The following is a 17408-nucleotide window of genomic DNA, read 5'->3' as shown; positions in this document are numbered from 1 at the left end:
CTTGGTAAAGCCATCAGGCTCTGTACAGAATCAGGGAAGGCAAGTAGGTTAAGCATTTCAGAAGCTACTTCCCTCTGCTGGATTTTGACGGCAAAGTCTTCTGAGCTTCCCTGAAGGTTCTGAATAGGGGCTTGTGGGTTTCTGCTGACTGATTTTTGAAATAGGAGGATTGATCAGCCTGAGACCCATATCTCCTCCCAAATTAACTTGTGACCAGAGGTCAGCATGGGGCAGTGGGTCGGGGTGGGGGGGGGGTGGAGATTCTAGTGAGTACTTTCCCTGCCCCTCTGGTCCTCTTAAGACTTGTCTGGGTGAGAGGATGTGGATTAGAATCCACTACTTACTGTACATATAGCCCAGGAAACTATATTCAAACTATAATGGAAAAGAATATGAAAAAGAATATATGTATATATGTGTGTGTATATATATATATATATATCTCAATATATCTGAATCACTTTGCTGTACAGCAGAAACCAACACAACATGGAAATCAACTATATGTCAACAAAATAAAAGATTTAATACTTCACAACACACCATGCAAAGAGTTGCTATTTCTGTTACCATCCTCTATGGTGGTTTGCTGCAGGCCATTTAGAATTAACCTGGGTCCCCTCCAAAGTGTAGACATTAACTGTTTCACTGTCTTCCCTGTTCTGGGCTGCAGCAGGTTTCTCTGGGGCAGGCAAGTCTGGAGGGTGGAGGAAGAAAGATGGGGTGCTGATGTTTGTCTGGGGAGCCAGCAGGCCAGACCACAGTCTTTGAAGGGAAGTCACGAAGCACAGCCCACACCGAGGAGCGTTGTGCTCACTCTCCTTGAAGGCAGATTATCTACATAAATCATTTGGAATTCTACACAGGAAATTTTCCTATTCTCCCTGTTTATTTACCTATCCAACCGTTTATTTATATCAATATAGAATCCTAGATACTTTATACTTTGTGTTGTAATCCAATACCACTGTTTTATTGTGCAAATTAAAAAATGTACTTTTTGAACCTCCAAATTTTGGTCATTTGGAGCCCTCTTATTTGGCCACTGTGCTCCTTAGACAAATACTTATCACTGTGGGGCTGGCTTGTTTGTTTTGGGTAGTTCCTTACTTTTTGGCTACAGAATGTTCCATGTTCATCTTGTACAAATCCTCCTACAGTCCTGGGATCAGCTTTTTAGAGCTGCCCCTGCGGCATATGAAAGTTGCCAGGCTGGGGGTTGAATCAGAGCTACAGCTGCCGGCTTACATCACAGCCGCAGCAACTTGGAATCCAAGCCACATCTGTGACCTCCACCACAGTTCACAGCAACGCTGGATTCTTGACTCAGTGAGCGAGGCCAGGGATCAAACCTGTATCCTCATGCATCCTAGCTGGGTTTGTTAACCACTGAGCCACGATGGGAACTCCACCAAGTTTTTTTTTTTTTTAATTTTTTTTAATAGTTATTCCCTCAATACAATTTTTTTTCCTACTGTACAGCATGGTGACCCAGTTACACATACATGTACACATTTTATTTTCGCACATTATTATGCTCCATCATAAGTGACTACACACAGTTCCCAGTGCTACACAGCAGGATCTCATTGCTAATCCATAACCCCAAGTTCCCCAATCACCCCACTCCCTCCCCCTCCCCCTTAGCAACTATAAGTCTATTATGCAAGTCTATGATTTTCTTTTCTGTGGAAAGGTTCATTTGTGCCTTATATTAGATTCCAGATATGTGATATCATATGGTATTTGTCTTTCTCTTTCTGACTTCACTCAGTAGGAGAGTCTCTAGTTCTATCCATGTTGCTGCAAATGGCATTATTTTGTTCTTTTTTATGGCTGAGTAGTATTCCATTGTGTATATATACCACATCTTCCTAATCCAATCGTCTGTTAATGGACATTTGGATTGTTTCCATGTCTTGGCTATTGTGAATAGAGCTGAAATGAACATGCGGGTGCATATGTCTTTCTCAAGGGAAGTTTTGTCTGGATATATGCCCAAGAGTGAGATTGCTGGGTCATATGGTAGTTCTATGTGTAGATTTCTAAGGTATCTCTATACTGATCTCCCTAGTGGTTGTACCAGCTTACATTCCCACCAACAGTGCAGGAGGGTTCCCTTTTCTCCACACCCCCTCCAGCATGTTTTTAATATTAGTGTAAAATATCCTCTCTATTTTAGTATGTGAAAATAACTAGGTAGCCAGTGTAATAGACAATTTAATAAAAGTAAATTTCTGCTGTATAAATGATTGCTTATAATTTATTTTATATATCTTAAATAATAGCTCAAAAATGTGAAATACATTATGGTTATTTATGCAAACCAAATACCACCATCATATTTGAATAAGGGAATTTTCTTTTTATTGATTTTTTAAAAAATTTTTATTTTTTGTCTTTTTAGGGCCACGCCCGTGACATATGGAGGTTCCCAGGCTAGGAGTCGAATTGGAGCTGTAGCCGCTGGCTTGCACCATAGTCACAGCAACTCAGGATCTGAGCTGCATTTGTGACCTACACCACAACTTATGGCAATACTGGATCCTTAACCCACGCCACTGAGCGAGGCCAGGAATTGAACCTGCATCCTCTTGGATAGTAGTCAGATTCGTTTCTGCTGAGCCCTGACGGGAACTCCAGGGAATTATCTTTTGACACAGTTTTGTTAATAATGCATTTAATCATTATGCGCAGCTTCATATACAATGAGAAAATTTTAAAGAGAAGTATGCAGTTAAGCCAGTATCATTATTTTATGTGTCTCTTGATATTTAAACTGTTTTTTCAGTAAAAGATAGAATAATTCAACTCTTAGGGATTCTTTCTTTCTTTCTTTGGCTATGCCCACAGTATGTGGAAGTTTGTGGGCCACGGTTGGAAGCCGTGCCACAGCAATGACCCCAACCTCTTCAGTGACAACTCTGGACCCTTAACCCACTGAGCCATAAGAGAATTCCAGGGATGCTTTTTTTTTTAAAATTGAAACCCCACTCCTATCTTTTTATTGATACTTTTTATTGTGCTTACTACTGCCTTGAATTTTATTGTTTGACTATAGATTGGATTCATTTACTCTCTCATCCAGCTTTGAGCACTTACTGGGACAATAAACACGCCAAAGCATGCATAGTGTGTTGTATTTGTTTGTTTGTTTTTCTTTTAACTGCCAGCTCCTTGAGGGGCAGACAATGTGTTAAAGCATCTAGCATCTGCTCAAGGGTCTGGAAACTACTTGTTGAATGAAACAATAAGCCTGATACCGAAGGGCAGGACTGAGCTTTACAAACCCTGCTTATAACCTGCATTTGTTGGCTTCCTGTAAATATTTGTTGAAATGAGTTTAACTGAATTAATGGATAAACACAGATTTCTTTCTCAATATCTTCATTGGTTGTTTTGGCAACATAGCCAAAGACACCCAAAATTATGTATTCATTTTGTCTGTATCGTATTGCAATTTCTTCTTAATGATTTTGTGATCTGCTTAATTTATTATATGCCTGGAGAAGTTCTGCATTTAATGAATTTATAATATTTTTTAACTTTTTAAATTAAACATTTTTCAAATTTATTTTACCATTGACTCTGTTAATTCAACACAAAGATTGGCCCACAGAAGGGTCTCGGTAATGTATTTGTTTTATGAATGAATGAATAAAATCTTGTGGATGTCTTGAACAAATCTATACAACATATACTTCTGGAAACGCTTTACAGCCCAAATGCTGACACCAGCATGTCAGGCGTGGATTCCAGTTGCTCTGTGTCCCTCTACTCCTAGAGGAGTATCTGCACTGTGTCACCAGAAAGAGGAAGACTTTCCTTTCTCCTTGACTACTTATGCTCTCAAACGTACAACATACACAGTGACATTTTATTATTAGGAAGCTGAGGCTGGGTGGTGCTCCTGCTAGTACTCAACCCAGCTCCATCTGACTCAGATTCAAACTCTTAACTATGGCATAGTCTTGTAGGAACGGTCAGTGAGCAGAGATTGCATGACTGATGGACTGCTTCGGTTCATTTCAAGCTCATTTCAGTACTATTCTTGGATAGTCATTACAGTGAATCACACCTATAGCTGATTGATAGTGTGGCATATCTTACAGATGTGGATGTTGTTGACCCTGATGAGAAGTCGATCATGACCTACGTGGCACAGTTTTTGCAGTATTCAAAGGATGCACCTGGCTCTGGAGATAAAGCCCAGGTATGTCTTGATAATTATGGATAAAGCTCATTTTTGTGATAACCTGCTAATGGTTTCATTTTTGACATTGAGGCATAATTTGCATGAAGAACTTAAATATACTGTTGACTGAGTTTTGACAAAGGCACATACCACATAAACCATACCTTAATGGTGATTTATTTATTACCCAAGTTGTTCCATTGTGCCTCTTTCCTGTCTGTCCTCCTCTACCTTAAGCAACCAGTATTCCGATTTCTTTCATGGTGGCTTGGTTTTGCCTGTTTTTTTCTTTTCTTTCTTTTTTTTTTTTTGTCTTCTCAGGGCTGCGCCCACAGCATATGGAGGCTCCCAGGCCAGGGCTTGCAGAGCTGTAGCTGCCGGCCTACATCACAGCCACAGCAATGCACCACAGCGATGTACACCACAGCTCATGGCAATGCCGGATCCTTAACCCACTGAGGGAGGCCAGGAATAGAACCCTTGTCCTCACGGATACTCATGTATACTAGTTGGATTCGTTAACTGCTGAGCCATGATGGGAACTCCCTACTTGCTTTTTTTAAAAAAGTTGAAAGTGGTAATTTATTAACATTTGCTGAATTATCTTAAATAGTATCTAGGAAGATACTCTATGTAGGAGAAATTAAGTTTAACAGGCTTTTAAAAAATTCTAGAGATACCAGATTTTTGTCTCTTGTAATTTTTAGCAGCTTTATTGAGATAGTTGACATACCATAAAGTTAAATTTTTTAAAATTTACAATTCAGTAGTTTTTAGTATATTTACATAGTCATGCAAACATCATTGCAGTCTAATTTTAGCATATTTCCATTTTACCTGTTCTTTAGCTTCATGTAAATGGAATCATATAATTCATATAAACAGAAACATTATGTTCTACTCTTCATCCTTATTTGCTGAGATACTTTTGAATTACCATCAGCTTGCTGTTTGATTATTGAATTTTTTCCTTTGATTTTTAGTCAGTTACACAAAATGTTGTGGGAGGAAATGTCATAAAAAATCACTGAGTTGAAAATGAGCATCTTCTCTGCTTCTGTGGAAATAAATGACTGTTGTAAATTTAGTAAAATGTTTTTGAATATTATTTTAAAGTGTATTTAAACTACTTCCTCAGACATGCAAACTTGCAGTCGTATTATCATGTTTTCTTTGACAAATTTAGACCTATGTTTTTCTGATTCTTGTATTTGAGGCACCAAAAGCCAGACTGTCACTGACTCTGGGAGACTCACTGAGACGGCGTCTTATGTAGTTCACTTATTTCTGACATTCTGAGGAGCTACTCTTTTCTAATTAATTTTCTTATTAAAAATAAAATTAAAAATTCAACTGTCCTTGAAGTCAGATGCAAAAATACATAGAAAGTACTCTTGCTTACTAGAAATAAAAAAAGAAAGTGAAAGAGGAAAATGGAAATGAGATGTAATTTCCTTTGCTTTACCAATAAATACTAGTAAAATTAGCCTCCAAATGTGTGTAAGTGTACCACTGTTGCTCACTTTCATAGGAGAGCTTAACCAAAGCCTTTAGTAGTGTTAGTTATAGTTATAGTTTTTTTTTTTGCTTTTTAGGGCCTCACCTGTGGCCTATGGAGGTTCCTAGGCTAGAGGTCAAATTGGAGCTGTAGCTGCCCATCTAGACCACAGCCACTGCAACACCAGATCCGAGCTGCATCTTCAATCTACACCACAGTTCATGGCAACACCATAGCAAGCAAGGCCAAGGATCAAATCTACATTCTCATAGAGACAATATCAGGTCCTTAACCTGCTGAGCCACAATGGGAACTCCAGGATCTTTATATTGTTCAAGGTATTTTTGATGTCAGTATATTTAGTAGATGTAAATATCTCTTGAATTAACCCATGTTTAGATTTATTGGAAAGTAGTATTTTGAAATGTCTACTATAAATAAGTTTCTCTAAAAGTAAAGAATAGGAGTTCCCATTGTGGTGCAGTGGAAACGAACCCAGCTAGTATCCATGAGGATGCAGGTTCCATCCCTGGTCTCACTCAGTGGGTTAAGGATCTGGCATTGTAGGTCTCAGACGTGGCTTGGATCCCTTCCCCATTGCTGTGTCTGTGGCATAGGCTGGCAGCTGCAGCTTGATTCGACCCTTAGCCCAGGAACTTCCATATGCTCTGAGTGTGGCCCTAAAAACCTAAATAAATAAAAAAAAAAACAAAATTAAAGAATAATGAAAATGGGTAAGCCGGAAAAAAAAAGACACTTGCTTACCCTGTTTCTTTAGCACATTACTTTCAGATGCTAGTTTCAATCCATTTAAAAGTTTAAGGTGTTATATGGAGTTCCCATCATGGCTAAGTGGTTAACGAATCCGACTAGGAACCATAAGGTTGCGGGTTCAATCCCTGGCCTTGCTCAGCAGGTTGGGGGTCTAGTGTTGCCGTGAGCTGTGGTGTAGGTTGCAGACGCGGCTGGGATCCCGCACTGCTGTGGCTCTGGCGTAGGTTGGTGGCTACAGCTCCGATTAGACCCCTAGCCTGGGGACCTCCATATGCTGTAGGAAGTGGCCCTGGAAAAGGCAAAAAAAAAAAAAAAGTTTAAGGTGTTATATGAACAAGCAAAATTCCTCTTGGCACTATTGAGTCATTGTTGTGTAATGATTACACTATTTCACTGATGGTTAGAGTTGTTTATTTTATTGTTAAAAAAATCGCAAAGTCTATTTAAGACAGTTTTAAAAGTGTATGTGTGAAATACAGGGGAAGATGAAAGATGCCATGGTCTGGTTAACTCTACAAGAGAAGAAACTGCAGAAAATGCTAAAGGATTCAGAAAATGAGACTTATTGTGAAAAGTATGAGGTAGGTATGATTTTAAACAACAATTTTTTTTTGTAGTTTACTCTTAGGGAAGAGTGGGATGTTTGTAGGAAAAAAATTATGTAGAGTTAATTATTTAAATACCCAAATTATCTCCAGCTTTTAGGGCTGACTTCTAGGGACCAAGCTTTTCAAATTTTAGCCTGCAGAGGAATCACCTGGAGAATCTTCCCCAGGTGAAAATGTAGATTCTAACTCAGCAGTTCTGGGCTGGGGCCCGGGGTCCTGCATTTCCTGCAGGCACCCAGATGGTGCTGATGCTCGTGGTTCTTAGAGAATGTTGAGTGGTAAGGTTTTAGAGTGGGGGTGGCAAATGGGTCTCTGGGCCCCACCACCTATTTTTATAAACATATTATTATGGGAATAGAGCCGTGCCCATTAAAGTGTTGTTTGCGGCCACATTCTCACCACAACACCATTGTTGGATAGTTATAGTGAAGACCATATGGCCCACAAAGACCACATGATATTTGCTATTTTGCCTCTTTCAGAACACATTTTCCAATCCATGGTCTAGAGCAGAACATGCTTTTCAGAATGAATATTGAAGGAAAACAGTAGGAAGTCGTAAATGGAGCCGTCCCAGAATTCCAGTGTAGGGTTTCAGCCATCGTATCCTTTGGATAATAAAGACAACTGTCACTGTCACCACATTGAACACTTGCTGTGTATCAGGGCCCTTGCTGACCCATATTTTACTTGTTACAACATCATGCTCAACCCAGTCTTACAGACGAGGACAAGGCTTAGAGGAACTGAGTGATTTATCTAAAAGTTACATAGTAATGAGAGGTAGAGGTGGGATTTGAATGAAGTCTAGCTTCAAAACCCTAGTTCTCTTTTCATCCTGACACTTCCCCAGGGCAGCAATTATTCCCTGCACCATCTTGAAAGAGACTTAAGAGGAGCCATCAGGGAGGCAGGGAGCAGACCTCAACCTCCTTTAGTCTGAACCGCACAGGCTTCCTGTGCTTGTCTCTCTTAGCTTCAGCCTGAGATTTTTTTCATCGACAAGGTGCTCAGCGTCAACAGGAAATGCCTCTCACAAATGTCTTTGATTTACCAGTGTACTACAGATTCAGTTAATTCCCAGAAAGAATCTAATTATCCCTTTGTTCATAAAATTTAATTAGAAATGCTGCCAATAGTTATGGTTAATGCTTTAATTACTATTTATGGAATTGATGACTCAAACACCAATATTTCCCACAAATACAACCAGTAAAAGTTTTATTTATTAGTTTTTGAGGGCAGAGACAAAGTGTTTTCTGAAGTGTGTATAAAGTGATTTGGGAAGAATTGGCTCAGGCTGAGTTAGTCATGGGCATGTCAGAGACCACTTATACATGATGGCTGCTAACATATAACTCACGCTTCCTCTTATTCTTATGGTTATGAACACATTTTTTGGGGGGCAAAGTCACATTTTCCTCAGGGCATCATGATTTGTCCTCGAGGTGGGTTGCCTTGCTGCTCCATTGCCCAGAAATCCAACAACAGTGACACAACGCACACTGTGACCTTTATCACCACCAGGGCTCCCAGATAATGAGGGTGCAGTGAACAAAGAAACTGGATCAGTGAGAGGATCCTGAATTCAGGGAATTTTACCTTTAAGTCAACATTTAAGTATTACCGATAGCTGTAGACCTTCACACAGCAAGTTCCATTTTATAAACTGGTTTAAACGTTTTAGTCTTTAAAATACTCTCATTTGCAGAGCCTGCTGTCCTTCCTGGAGTTACTCAATGAAGGGAAAAAACCCTTTTTGGATGTCCTGTCAATAAGAAAGAATCTGGATGAGCTGAATGAAGATCAGTTACAGCTGAGAGAAGCCTGGGACAGTCTCAACTACCAGGTAACTGTGTAATGTTGATTAGAACATTTTCATGGGGCAGCTGTGTTGGATGATAACTTCAGACTTCAGGGAGGAATTCTGTAAAAGACCGAGTGGATGCTTCCTCAGAAAGTTGGGAGAGTGTTGTTATGTATTCTCTGTGGTCTCATTTGGGTAGTGGTTAATATTTACATAGGAATTTGTGATATTCTGTTTAGAGAAATTACAGGCTTATCCAAAGTTTTCATATTTGCCATCAATTCTTGGTTTGCCACAGTATATTATCCATACTGACTGACCTGCAGGCTCCTCTCTGCTTTGGACCAGTGTCATGTGTCACTATCAATAGATGCTCAAAGGGGATAGGGAAAAACCCAGAGACAATGTGTAAAGATGAACATGTGTATGTATGTCTGGAATATATCTGTATGATTTCAGTCGTTTTAAATTTATTGAAATGTGTTATGGCCCAGCACATGGTCTGTATCAGCCTTGATACTATTTGCTCTTAAAAAGAACATGTATTCTCTAGTTATTGGATATAATAGTCTATAAATATCAATTAAGATAAGATAGTTGAGAGTGTTCAGATTATCTCTCTCTTGACTGGCATTTTGTCCAGTTGCTCTATCAGTTTCTTAGAATGGGCTATTAAAATCTAGAATTAGATTTAGATTAGATTAGATTAGGATTAGAATTAGAATTAGAATCCTTTCTTTAATTTTATCAAATTTTCTGTCATGTGTTTTAAGACTTTTTTATTAGATATGTACATTTATGATTGTTATGTCTTCCTGGATGAACACTTTTTTACCTGTTTATCTCTGGCAAGATGATTTTTATTGATATCTACTTGATCTGATATCAATATGATTATTGCATTCTTCTTATGCCGACTGTTTTTATGGCACATCTTTTTCCTTCATTTACTTTCAACCTATTTGAGAGATCACTTTATTAAGTGATCTCTTATAGGCAGCATATGGTTGGATCTTTCCTTATTATCCACTCTGACAATCTCAGCCTTTTCACTGGACTGTTAAGACAATTTATGCTTAATGTAAGTATTGACATGGTTCAATGTGGGTTTACCATCTTAACACTTTTTCCATTTATTCCCTCTGTTTTTTGTATCTCTATCCTTTTTTTTTCCTGCCTTGTTTTAGATTATATTTTTAGAATTCCATTTTAATTTATCTATTGGCTTTTTGGCTCTACTTCTGTCATATTTTTAGTGGGATTACAATATACATTATAATTTTTTTCTTTTCTTTTCTATGGCCACAACTGCAGCATATGGAAGTGGATATGGATACTAGGCAGGTTCTTAACCTGCTAAGCCACAGTGGGAACTCCTACATTATAAAATTTTCACAGTCTACCTCAAGTTCTACAACTTCTAAGTTATTGTACAACTTCATTACATGTAGAAATCTCGCAATCAAATCTCTCATTCCTCATGCTTAGTTGGTTTATATATCTATATCTGTAGCTGTATCTGTCTATCTGTATATGACACAAACATATTTTAAAGTCCCTGAGAACATGTTACAATTGTTTGCTCAACAGTTATATGTTTTAAAGAAATTAAGGGAAAGGTAGTCTTTCATCTATATCTAGATATTTATCATTTCCATTGTTCTTAATTCCTTCCTTGAGATTTGAGTTTCCATCTGAACTCATTTCCTTTCCGCTTAAAAAACTTCCTTTAACTTATCTTATAATGCAGGTCTGTGGATTGCAGATTCTCTTAGTTTTCTGTGATTGCTTAATGTCTTTACTTTGCCTTCATAGAAGAAGATAAGATACAAAGATGAACATGTTTGTTGAAGTATAACTTACATACCATAGAATCCACACATATTGAATGGCTAATTAAATGATTTTTAGTGAATTTACACAGTTGCAACAGAGATTGTGTGGTCTGCAAGTCAGAAGTACTCTGGCCCTGAAAAAGTTTGCTGATTCCTGCTCGAATCTCTTGGCTGCTAGGAATGACAGCTTGTTTTCAGCATACTTTATCATACCATTCGTGAAGTGTCTTAGACACTAGCACAGAGGCTTAAAAGAGCCACCCTGTCAGGGTTCTTCATGTTGAAGAACTGATGCAGCTCCATAAATCTTTCCATTGAGTGGCAGTGCTTGTTGCGTTTTCAGCTCCTGTTCTGATCTCCGTGTTGACGCTGATCCTGGTGAAGGGCAGGAACTCTCTGCCACAAAATGGAAGGAGAGGAAGAAGATAGTGTCTGTACAGTTCAGGCTATTCCAGGTCACAGTGACCTGACCTAATTTTGCTATGAATGATTTGGAAAAATCACCCCAAATAATGAGAAACACCATGAAAAGAAATGTTTTGCAAGATTAAGTGCTAAACATTGATTGTAGCTTAAAAACCCATCCCTTAGGTAGAGTGCTGCTCATATTCTTGGTGTTGTAAAATGAGACATTAGTTTTTAAGTCATCGGGTATGTAACAATCAATAACATCCAGGCAGTTTCTAGTTCAGTTGTTTGAGGACACTGGTATCTCAAAGCATCTTAATAAATGACTTCATTTTATATTTATGTGTATGTATGTATGTCTTTTTAGTGCCACACCCACGGCATATGGAAGTTCCCAGGCTGGGGGTCGAATCGGAGTTGTAGCTGCCAGCTTACACCACAGCCACAGCAACATGAGATCTGAGCTGTATATGCGGCCTATACCACAGGTCATGCCATGTGGGATCCTTAACCCACTGAGTGAGGCCAGGGATTGAACCTGCATCCTCATGGATATTAACCCACTGAGCTGCAATGGAAACTCCAATGGTTTCATTTTAAGCCTGCTATAGGAAATACTCATGTTATTTTTATTTTAAGTCTTTTTGCCTTTTCTAGGGCTGCACCCGCGGCATATGGAGGTTCTCAGGCTAGAGGTCTAATCAGAGCCGTAGCTGCTGGCCTTCGCCAGAGCCACAGCAATGAGGGATACAAGCTGCGTCTGCGACCTACACCACAGCTCACGGCAACACTGGCTGGATCCTTAACCCACTGAGCAAGGCCAGGGATTGAACCTGCAACCTCATGGTTCCTAGTCGGATTTGTTAGCCACTGAGCCACGACAGGGACTCCCATATTATGTTATTTTGACCTCACAAGATCTTATGTAAGTATTCATCTAAATTCGAAAGTAATTTCTAACACTGAGGAAGAAAGTGTGGAGTCACTTTTCTATGTTAAGAGTGAAAGGCAAGGAATGAAAGGTAGACTTTGCCTTCTGTCTTAACTTTCCCTACAGCTGCAGCGTACAACCCCAGTTGGAAAGCCCATGTTTGGTTTCATTCAAAATATATACAGCTTTTGCGAGTTCCCTGGTGGCCTAGTGGGCTAAGGATCCAGTGTTGTCACTGCTATGGTGGGAGTTCAGTCCTTGTCCCTGGAACTTCCACATGCCATGGGTATGGCCAAAAAAATCCAGAGTATATACAACTTTCTTTCATTTCTGTTCTGCATCAGTGATTTCTATTAGTCTGTCTTCCACCGCCCTTATTTGTTCTTCTGCCTCCTGTATTCTGCTGTAGGTTGCTTCTAGTGAATTTTCTATTTCATTTATTGTATTTTGCATCTCTGCTTTCTTAATCCTTAAATCTTCTATTTCTTAGCTCGTGTTTCTTGTAATTTATCAGTCTTTGCCTCCAATTTATTTCCAAGGTCTTGAATCACCTTTACTATCATCAGTCCAAAGTCTTTTTCATGGAGGTTGGTAATCTCCAGATCACTTGGCTGTTTTTCTGTTTTTTTGTTTTTGTTTTTGTTTTTTCTTGCTCCCTTATCTGAGTCATAATTCTCTGCCTTATGGATTTTTGGTGTGGTCTACTTTGCAGACAATAGAGTTGTAGCCTCTCTGGTTTCTGATGTCTTCCTTTCTTATGGGGGAAGTTGGTACAGGTCTTGCTGTCTATACAGCTTCCTTTCAGTTGTAAAAAGAATATTAGCTGAGTTAGAGGTATCATTCTTAGCTTCTCTTTAGCTCAGTCACCTGCCAGTTTTCTGGAGGTTTTTTTACGGTGAATGCCCAAATAATTCATGTGTGTGTGTGTGTGTGTGTGTGTGTGTGTATAATAAAAGCACATATTAGCTTTATGTTAAAAATTCATAATAATGGAAGCATTTAAAAACTATTTTTCAAATGGAGGCTTACCGGCATATGCTTAATGATTTAGGTTGTATAGCTGTCTTTTGCCATATGCCTTTTGAGAAAATAAACTTGCAAGCTAATTAAAGCAAAACAAACTACTCCAAGATATCACTTATCTGTGGAAGTAAAAGAAGAAAAATCAAACACATAGAAACAGAGTAGCAAAGTGGTTGTCCAGGACTGACGGTTAGGGAGAAGTTGGTTAAAGGGTACAGACTTTCAGCTGTAAGAGGAATAAGGTCTGACTTTAGTTGATAACACTGTATTATGTCATTGACATTAGCTGAGAGAGTAGAACTTAAATGTCCTTGCCAGAAAAAAAAGAAAAAAAGATGAGTGTGGGAAGTGATACATACCTTAATTGACACGATGGTGGGGCTCCTTTTATGATATTAATATATATCAAATCATCATGATATACGCTTTATTTTTTTAAAATTTATTTTGATGACATATGGTTGATATACAATGTTGTGTTAATTTTTTCTGTACAGCAAAGTGATTCAGTTATATGTATATATATATATCTTCTTTTTCATATCTTTTCCATTACGGTTTATCACAGATATTGAATATAGCTCCCTGTGCTACACAGTAGAACATTGCTGTTTATTCATTTTGTATACATTAATGATGTAACACTTTAACTATCTTACAATTTTGTCAGTTATACCTCAATACGCTAAAAACAGCAAAACAAAATACAAAAACTTTAATAGTTCATGCTTCTTATTTATTAATCGTTCCTTTTGACTGCCTTAACAGAGCCTAGCTTTGTCCTCATTTAACGTCTTTGTACTTGGGTAGTTGGTTAAGTGTTTTTGTTGTTGTTGTTTGTTTGTTTTTGATACTTCCCTTGCAGATAGTGGGCACCCAATGAATGTTTTTCAATGAATTAATAACAACTCAAATAACTCTATTCTTGGAAAAAATTAAATTTGCCTATTCTTCTATTTAAAAGCGTTTTAACTCTAAAATTAGAACCAACTCAGTAGAGCTCTAATGGTAAGCGAAAGTACAGACTTGAAACTTTGCTCGTCACTGTGACGTCAGTGCTCTTCCAGGGTCCTCCTTTACCCCATGCCTGTGTTTTTGGTGAGCACGCTTTACTGTAACTGTGTGCTTGTCTCCTTCCCCTGGTTCAGGCAAGAGCTGAGGCTGGTTACCTGGTTATTTACCTGGTTGACTCTCAGATGTGGAGAGTTGTGTTAAACTTACTCTCCTCTCATGACACATGGGTCTGGGTGAGGCTCTACTCTCATTTTTGTCCATCTGTTAAACTGTGCATTTATTCCTTCTTATGCAAATATCCTCCATCCATCTTCCCTTCTCCTAAGGTCACCATCAGGATGTGCTTAATATGTATCTTTTGTTTGATATGTTCTTGCAAAATGCAGCATTGGATTCATGTATCCATGTATTTTAGAAGCAACTCGGAGTAGTTATGCTGCAAGCCACACGGCAAGTCCAATGTCCATGTATTTTAAAACTGTGTAAGTTGATATTATATGTTCTTCTGTTTCTTACTTTCAATTCTGAGCACATGTATTTAAGGTGCCTCCATGTTGCCATGGGTGTACCCCTAGCTGTCATCTGATGGTGGCTCAGTCCCCTGTGGTGTGACCACCTCCCTGCCCCTCCAGGTCCTCCACTCCGGAAGCCCTCTGTGTCTTTGTACCCAGCTCTTAGCACAATTCCTAAGTGTCTGCTCAGTGGCTGAATGAATGAATGTGGGAGCTTCTCAGGAGGGAAATCCAGGTAGAGGGGGCAGGAAGAGCGAGGAAATGTGGTCAGTGTTTGGGGCAGTAAGTGGTCATTTCTGTGACCCCGTGTGCAGGTAGGGTGTGGTGGGAAGGCTGAGGAAGGAGGAAGGTGCTTAGACTAGGAGGTAGGGGCTTTGATGAAAGACATATTCAGGAGATATCTAATATAAATATATCATCAGGGCTAGTGAGGAAAACAACCTTTAAATCTGCATGAGAGGTATAGCTGTACTGTCTGGGAACGCAAGGGCAGACAGCATTTCAAATGATGGTCGTTCAGTACAGTAGTCGATCCCTGCTTAGTAGGTGCTTTAAATATTTCTCATTTCTACCCATAACTGAATGTGAATTTATCAGAACACTTGTTTTTATTCTTGTGACCTTTTTTACAGCTTTTATTAAACAAGGTGATCTTCTTGATCAGCACCTAGCCCAGGGATAGTTAGAACTAAGAAGTTTACCTGTTGATCAAGATTTCCCTGACACACACACACACACACACACAATAGGGTTCCTATTGTGGCTCAGTGGTTAACGAACCTGACTGTGAACCATGAGGCTGTGGGTTTGATCCCTGGCCTCACACAGTGGGTTAAGAATCCGGTGTTGCCGTGAGCTGTGTGGTGTAAGTCACAGATGCGGCTCAGATCTGGTGTTGCTGTGGCTCTGGCATAGGCTGGAGGCTACAGCTCCTATTAGACCCCTGGCCCCCTAGCGTGGGAACCTCTATATGCCATGGTTGTGGCCCTAAAAGGGCAAAAAAAAAAAAAAAAAAAAGACTAATGAATAAGAGAAGTAAACATACTGTGTTTAGAGAATTTTATAACAAGAATTCTTAAAATAATTAAGCACACTCTGTGTGAAGAAATAAACTAGAAAAGTGTCCACTGAGGAATGTGTTTCCTTTTCTTAAATTTTTTTCTCCAGGTTAATGCATGGAAAGCAGATTTGAATCATGTCTTGCCCCCGACCCTCTATCAAACAGAATTTTGGCTCCAGGAGGTGGAGGAGCTTGTAGAGGAAGATTTGCCAGCCTCCCAGGATTACTCTGAAGCCAGGGCTTTACTGCAAGAAAAAATGACTTTATTCCAGGTTAGAAAAGAACAAAGAAACATGGAAACAGCTATGCTTTGTTAGGGACTGCTCTTGAGGAAGATTTTGTCCTGGAAGAAAGGGGAAGAAGTAGAGTGGATATTGAGGATGGTGTAGATGATTCCTCTGGAGATTTGGGGGACCTGAAAGATACCTCCACTTTCTTTATGAGCATTGTGCTAGTTGAAGGTAAAAACAGTAAGAAAAGAGTCGAGTACGTTCTAAAGCAACTGTAAAGTCTGACAGAACAGGAGAGGGGAGACTTTTAAAATGTGGGAGATTGGGTTTTTGGTGAAATGATATGAAAGAATTTTGATAGGTGAGATTTACAGCATTTGAGCTCACAAAGGAATGGAAAAGACATCTGAAAACAAAAGATGTTGATAATGTTTTTATCAGAGAAACTGCAGTCTGCCTCATTGTAAAAGGTTCCAATTTAATTTAAAACATTTATGATGAAAATATTGACTCACCAAATTTCAGTTAAAAAAAGAAAGGGCTTTATGATATATATTTATTTTCTTTTGAAAAAAGATGCAATGCATGTGCAGATCAAAGGAGATCAACAAACCCTGAGTCTCAATGTTTGGCAATAAATCTGGTTCACGTCATGCTAAATTTCTTTTCAGAGTCTGATGGATAAATTTGACTGTCATTTGAATACTCTCCTGGCATTTGAAAATAGAGATGAAAACCATTTGACATTGGTACCACCTAACAAATTGGAGGAAATGAAAAGACGGTTTGTAACACTACCCTTTCACAACTGTTGACACCTTCATATTTGATCCCTAGCGTGGTGCTCTAGGGACCAACTGTACCACCGATTTTTAGATAATTTCTGACGGTTGGTCTTTAAATCTTGATAACAGGCCCTTCATGTTTTATGTGATGGTAACATTATATCAGGCTAACATACTTCCTCTTTTATTGTCTGGTAAGACATGGTGGTAGAAGAAGTTCTGGACTCAGAGTCAGAAACTAAGCTCTGTATCTTGGATTTGGCCAGGTTACCGTGTCTTCCTGCATGTTTCCTCATTTGTAAATATGAGGTAATAGTAATCACTCTGTTCATGTCTCACAAGGAAACTGGGTGAAATGAGTGGAGGTATATGAAAACACTTTATAAACTCCAAAAAACTGCAGATATAAAGATCATTTAATTGGTGGTTGTCCATATTATCTTCTATTTTCTCATTATTCATAAGCAGCTTATTAGAATGATATTAAGAGGGTATTAGCCTTAGTAATGAAAGCTGTTGATATGTAAATGTAGAAATTATAGTTACATTAAGTTACATGGAAGTTTTCAAATTTAGTAAAATATTTTAGAGATTAACATTTTTATTTTAGAACTTCTCAGTAGGGGAATCATTTCTTCAGGAAGTGTTCTGTTAGATATTTTTATCTTAGAAATAGCTGTTTTATATCTGGTGATGATGTTTGTTTTACTTTGTTTAAAAAAATTTTT

General features: G+C 38.7%; 1 protein-coding gene across 4 annotated transcripts in view; it reads left to right on the top strand.

The window, feature by feature from the left end:
• The window catches only part of SYNE2 (spectrin repeat containing nuclear envelope protein 2), a 356033-nt gene that overhangs the window by 100458 nt on the left and 238167 nt on the right, over nt 1–17408 (top strand). For all 4 annotated transcript variants that reach the window (XM_047767512.1, XM_047767510.1, XM_047767513.1 and 1 more), the window contains exons 9-13: nt 4113–4213; nt 6947–7048; nt 8787–8924; nt 15773–15937; nt 16567–16679. In XM_047767512.1, coding sequence (XP_047623468.1) covers nt 4113–4213; nt 6947–7048; nt 8787–8924; nt 15773–15937; nt 16567–16679 — 619 coding nt within the window. The remainder of the gene's footprint in view (nt 1–4112; nt 4214–6946; nt 7049–8786; nt 8925–15772; nt 15938–16566; nt 16680–17408) is intronic.

The sequence above is a fragment of the Phacochoerus africanus genome, chromosome 2 (genome assembly GCF_016906955.1).
Source record: "Phacochoerus africanus isolate WHEZ1 chromosome 2, ROS_Pafr_v1, whole genome shotgun sequence".
Classification (NCBI taxonomy): Eukaryota; Metazoa; Chordata; class Mammalia; order Artiodactyla; family Suidae; genus Phacochoerus; species Phacochoerus africanus.
Note: the sequence above shows the minus strand (reverse complement) of the source record. Positions and strands in the feature narration are given on the sequence as shown.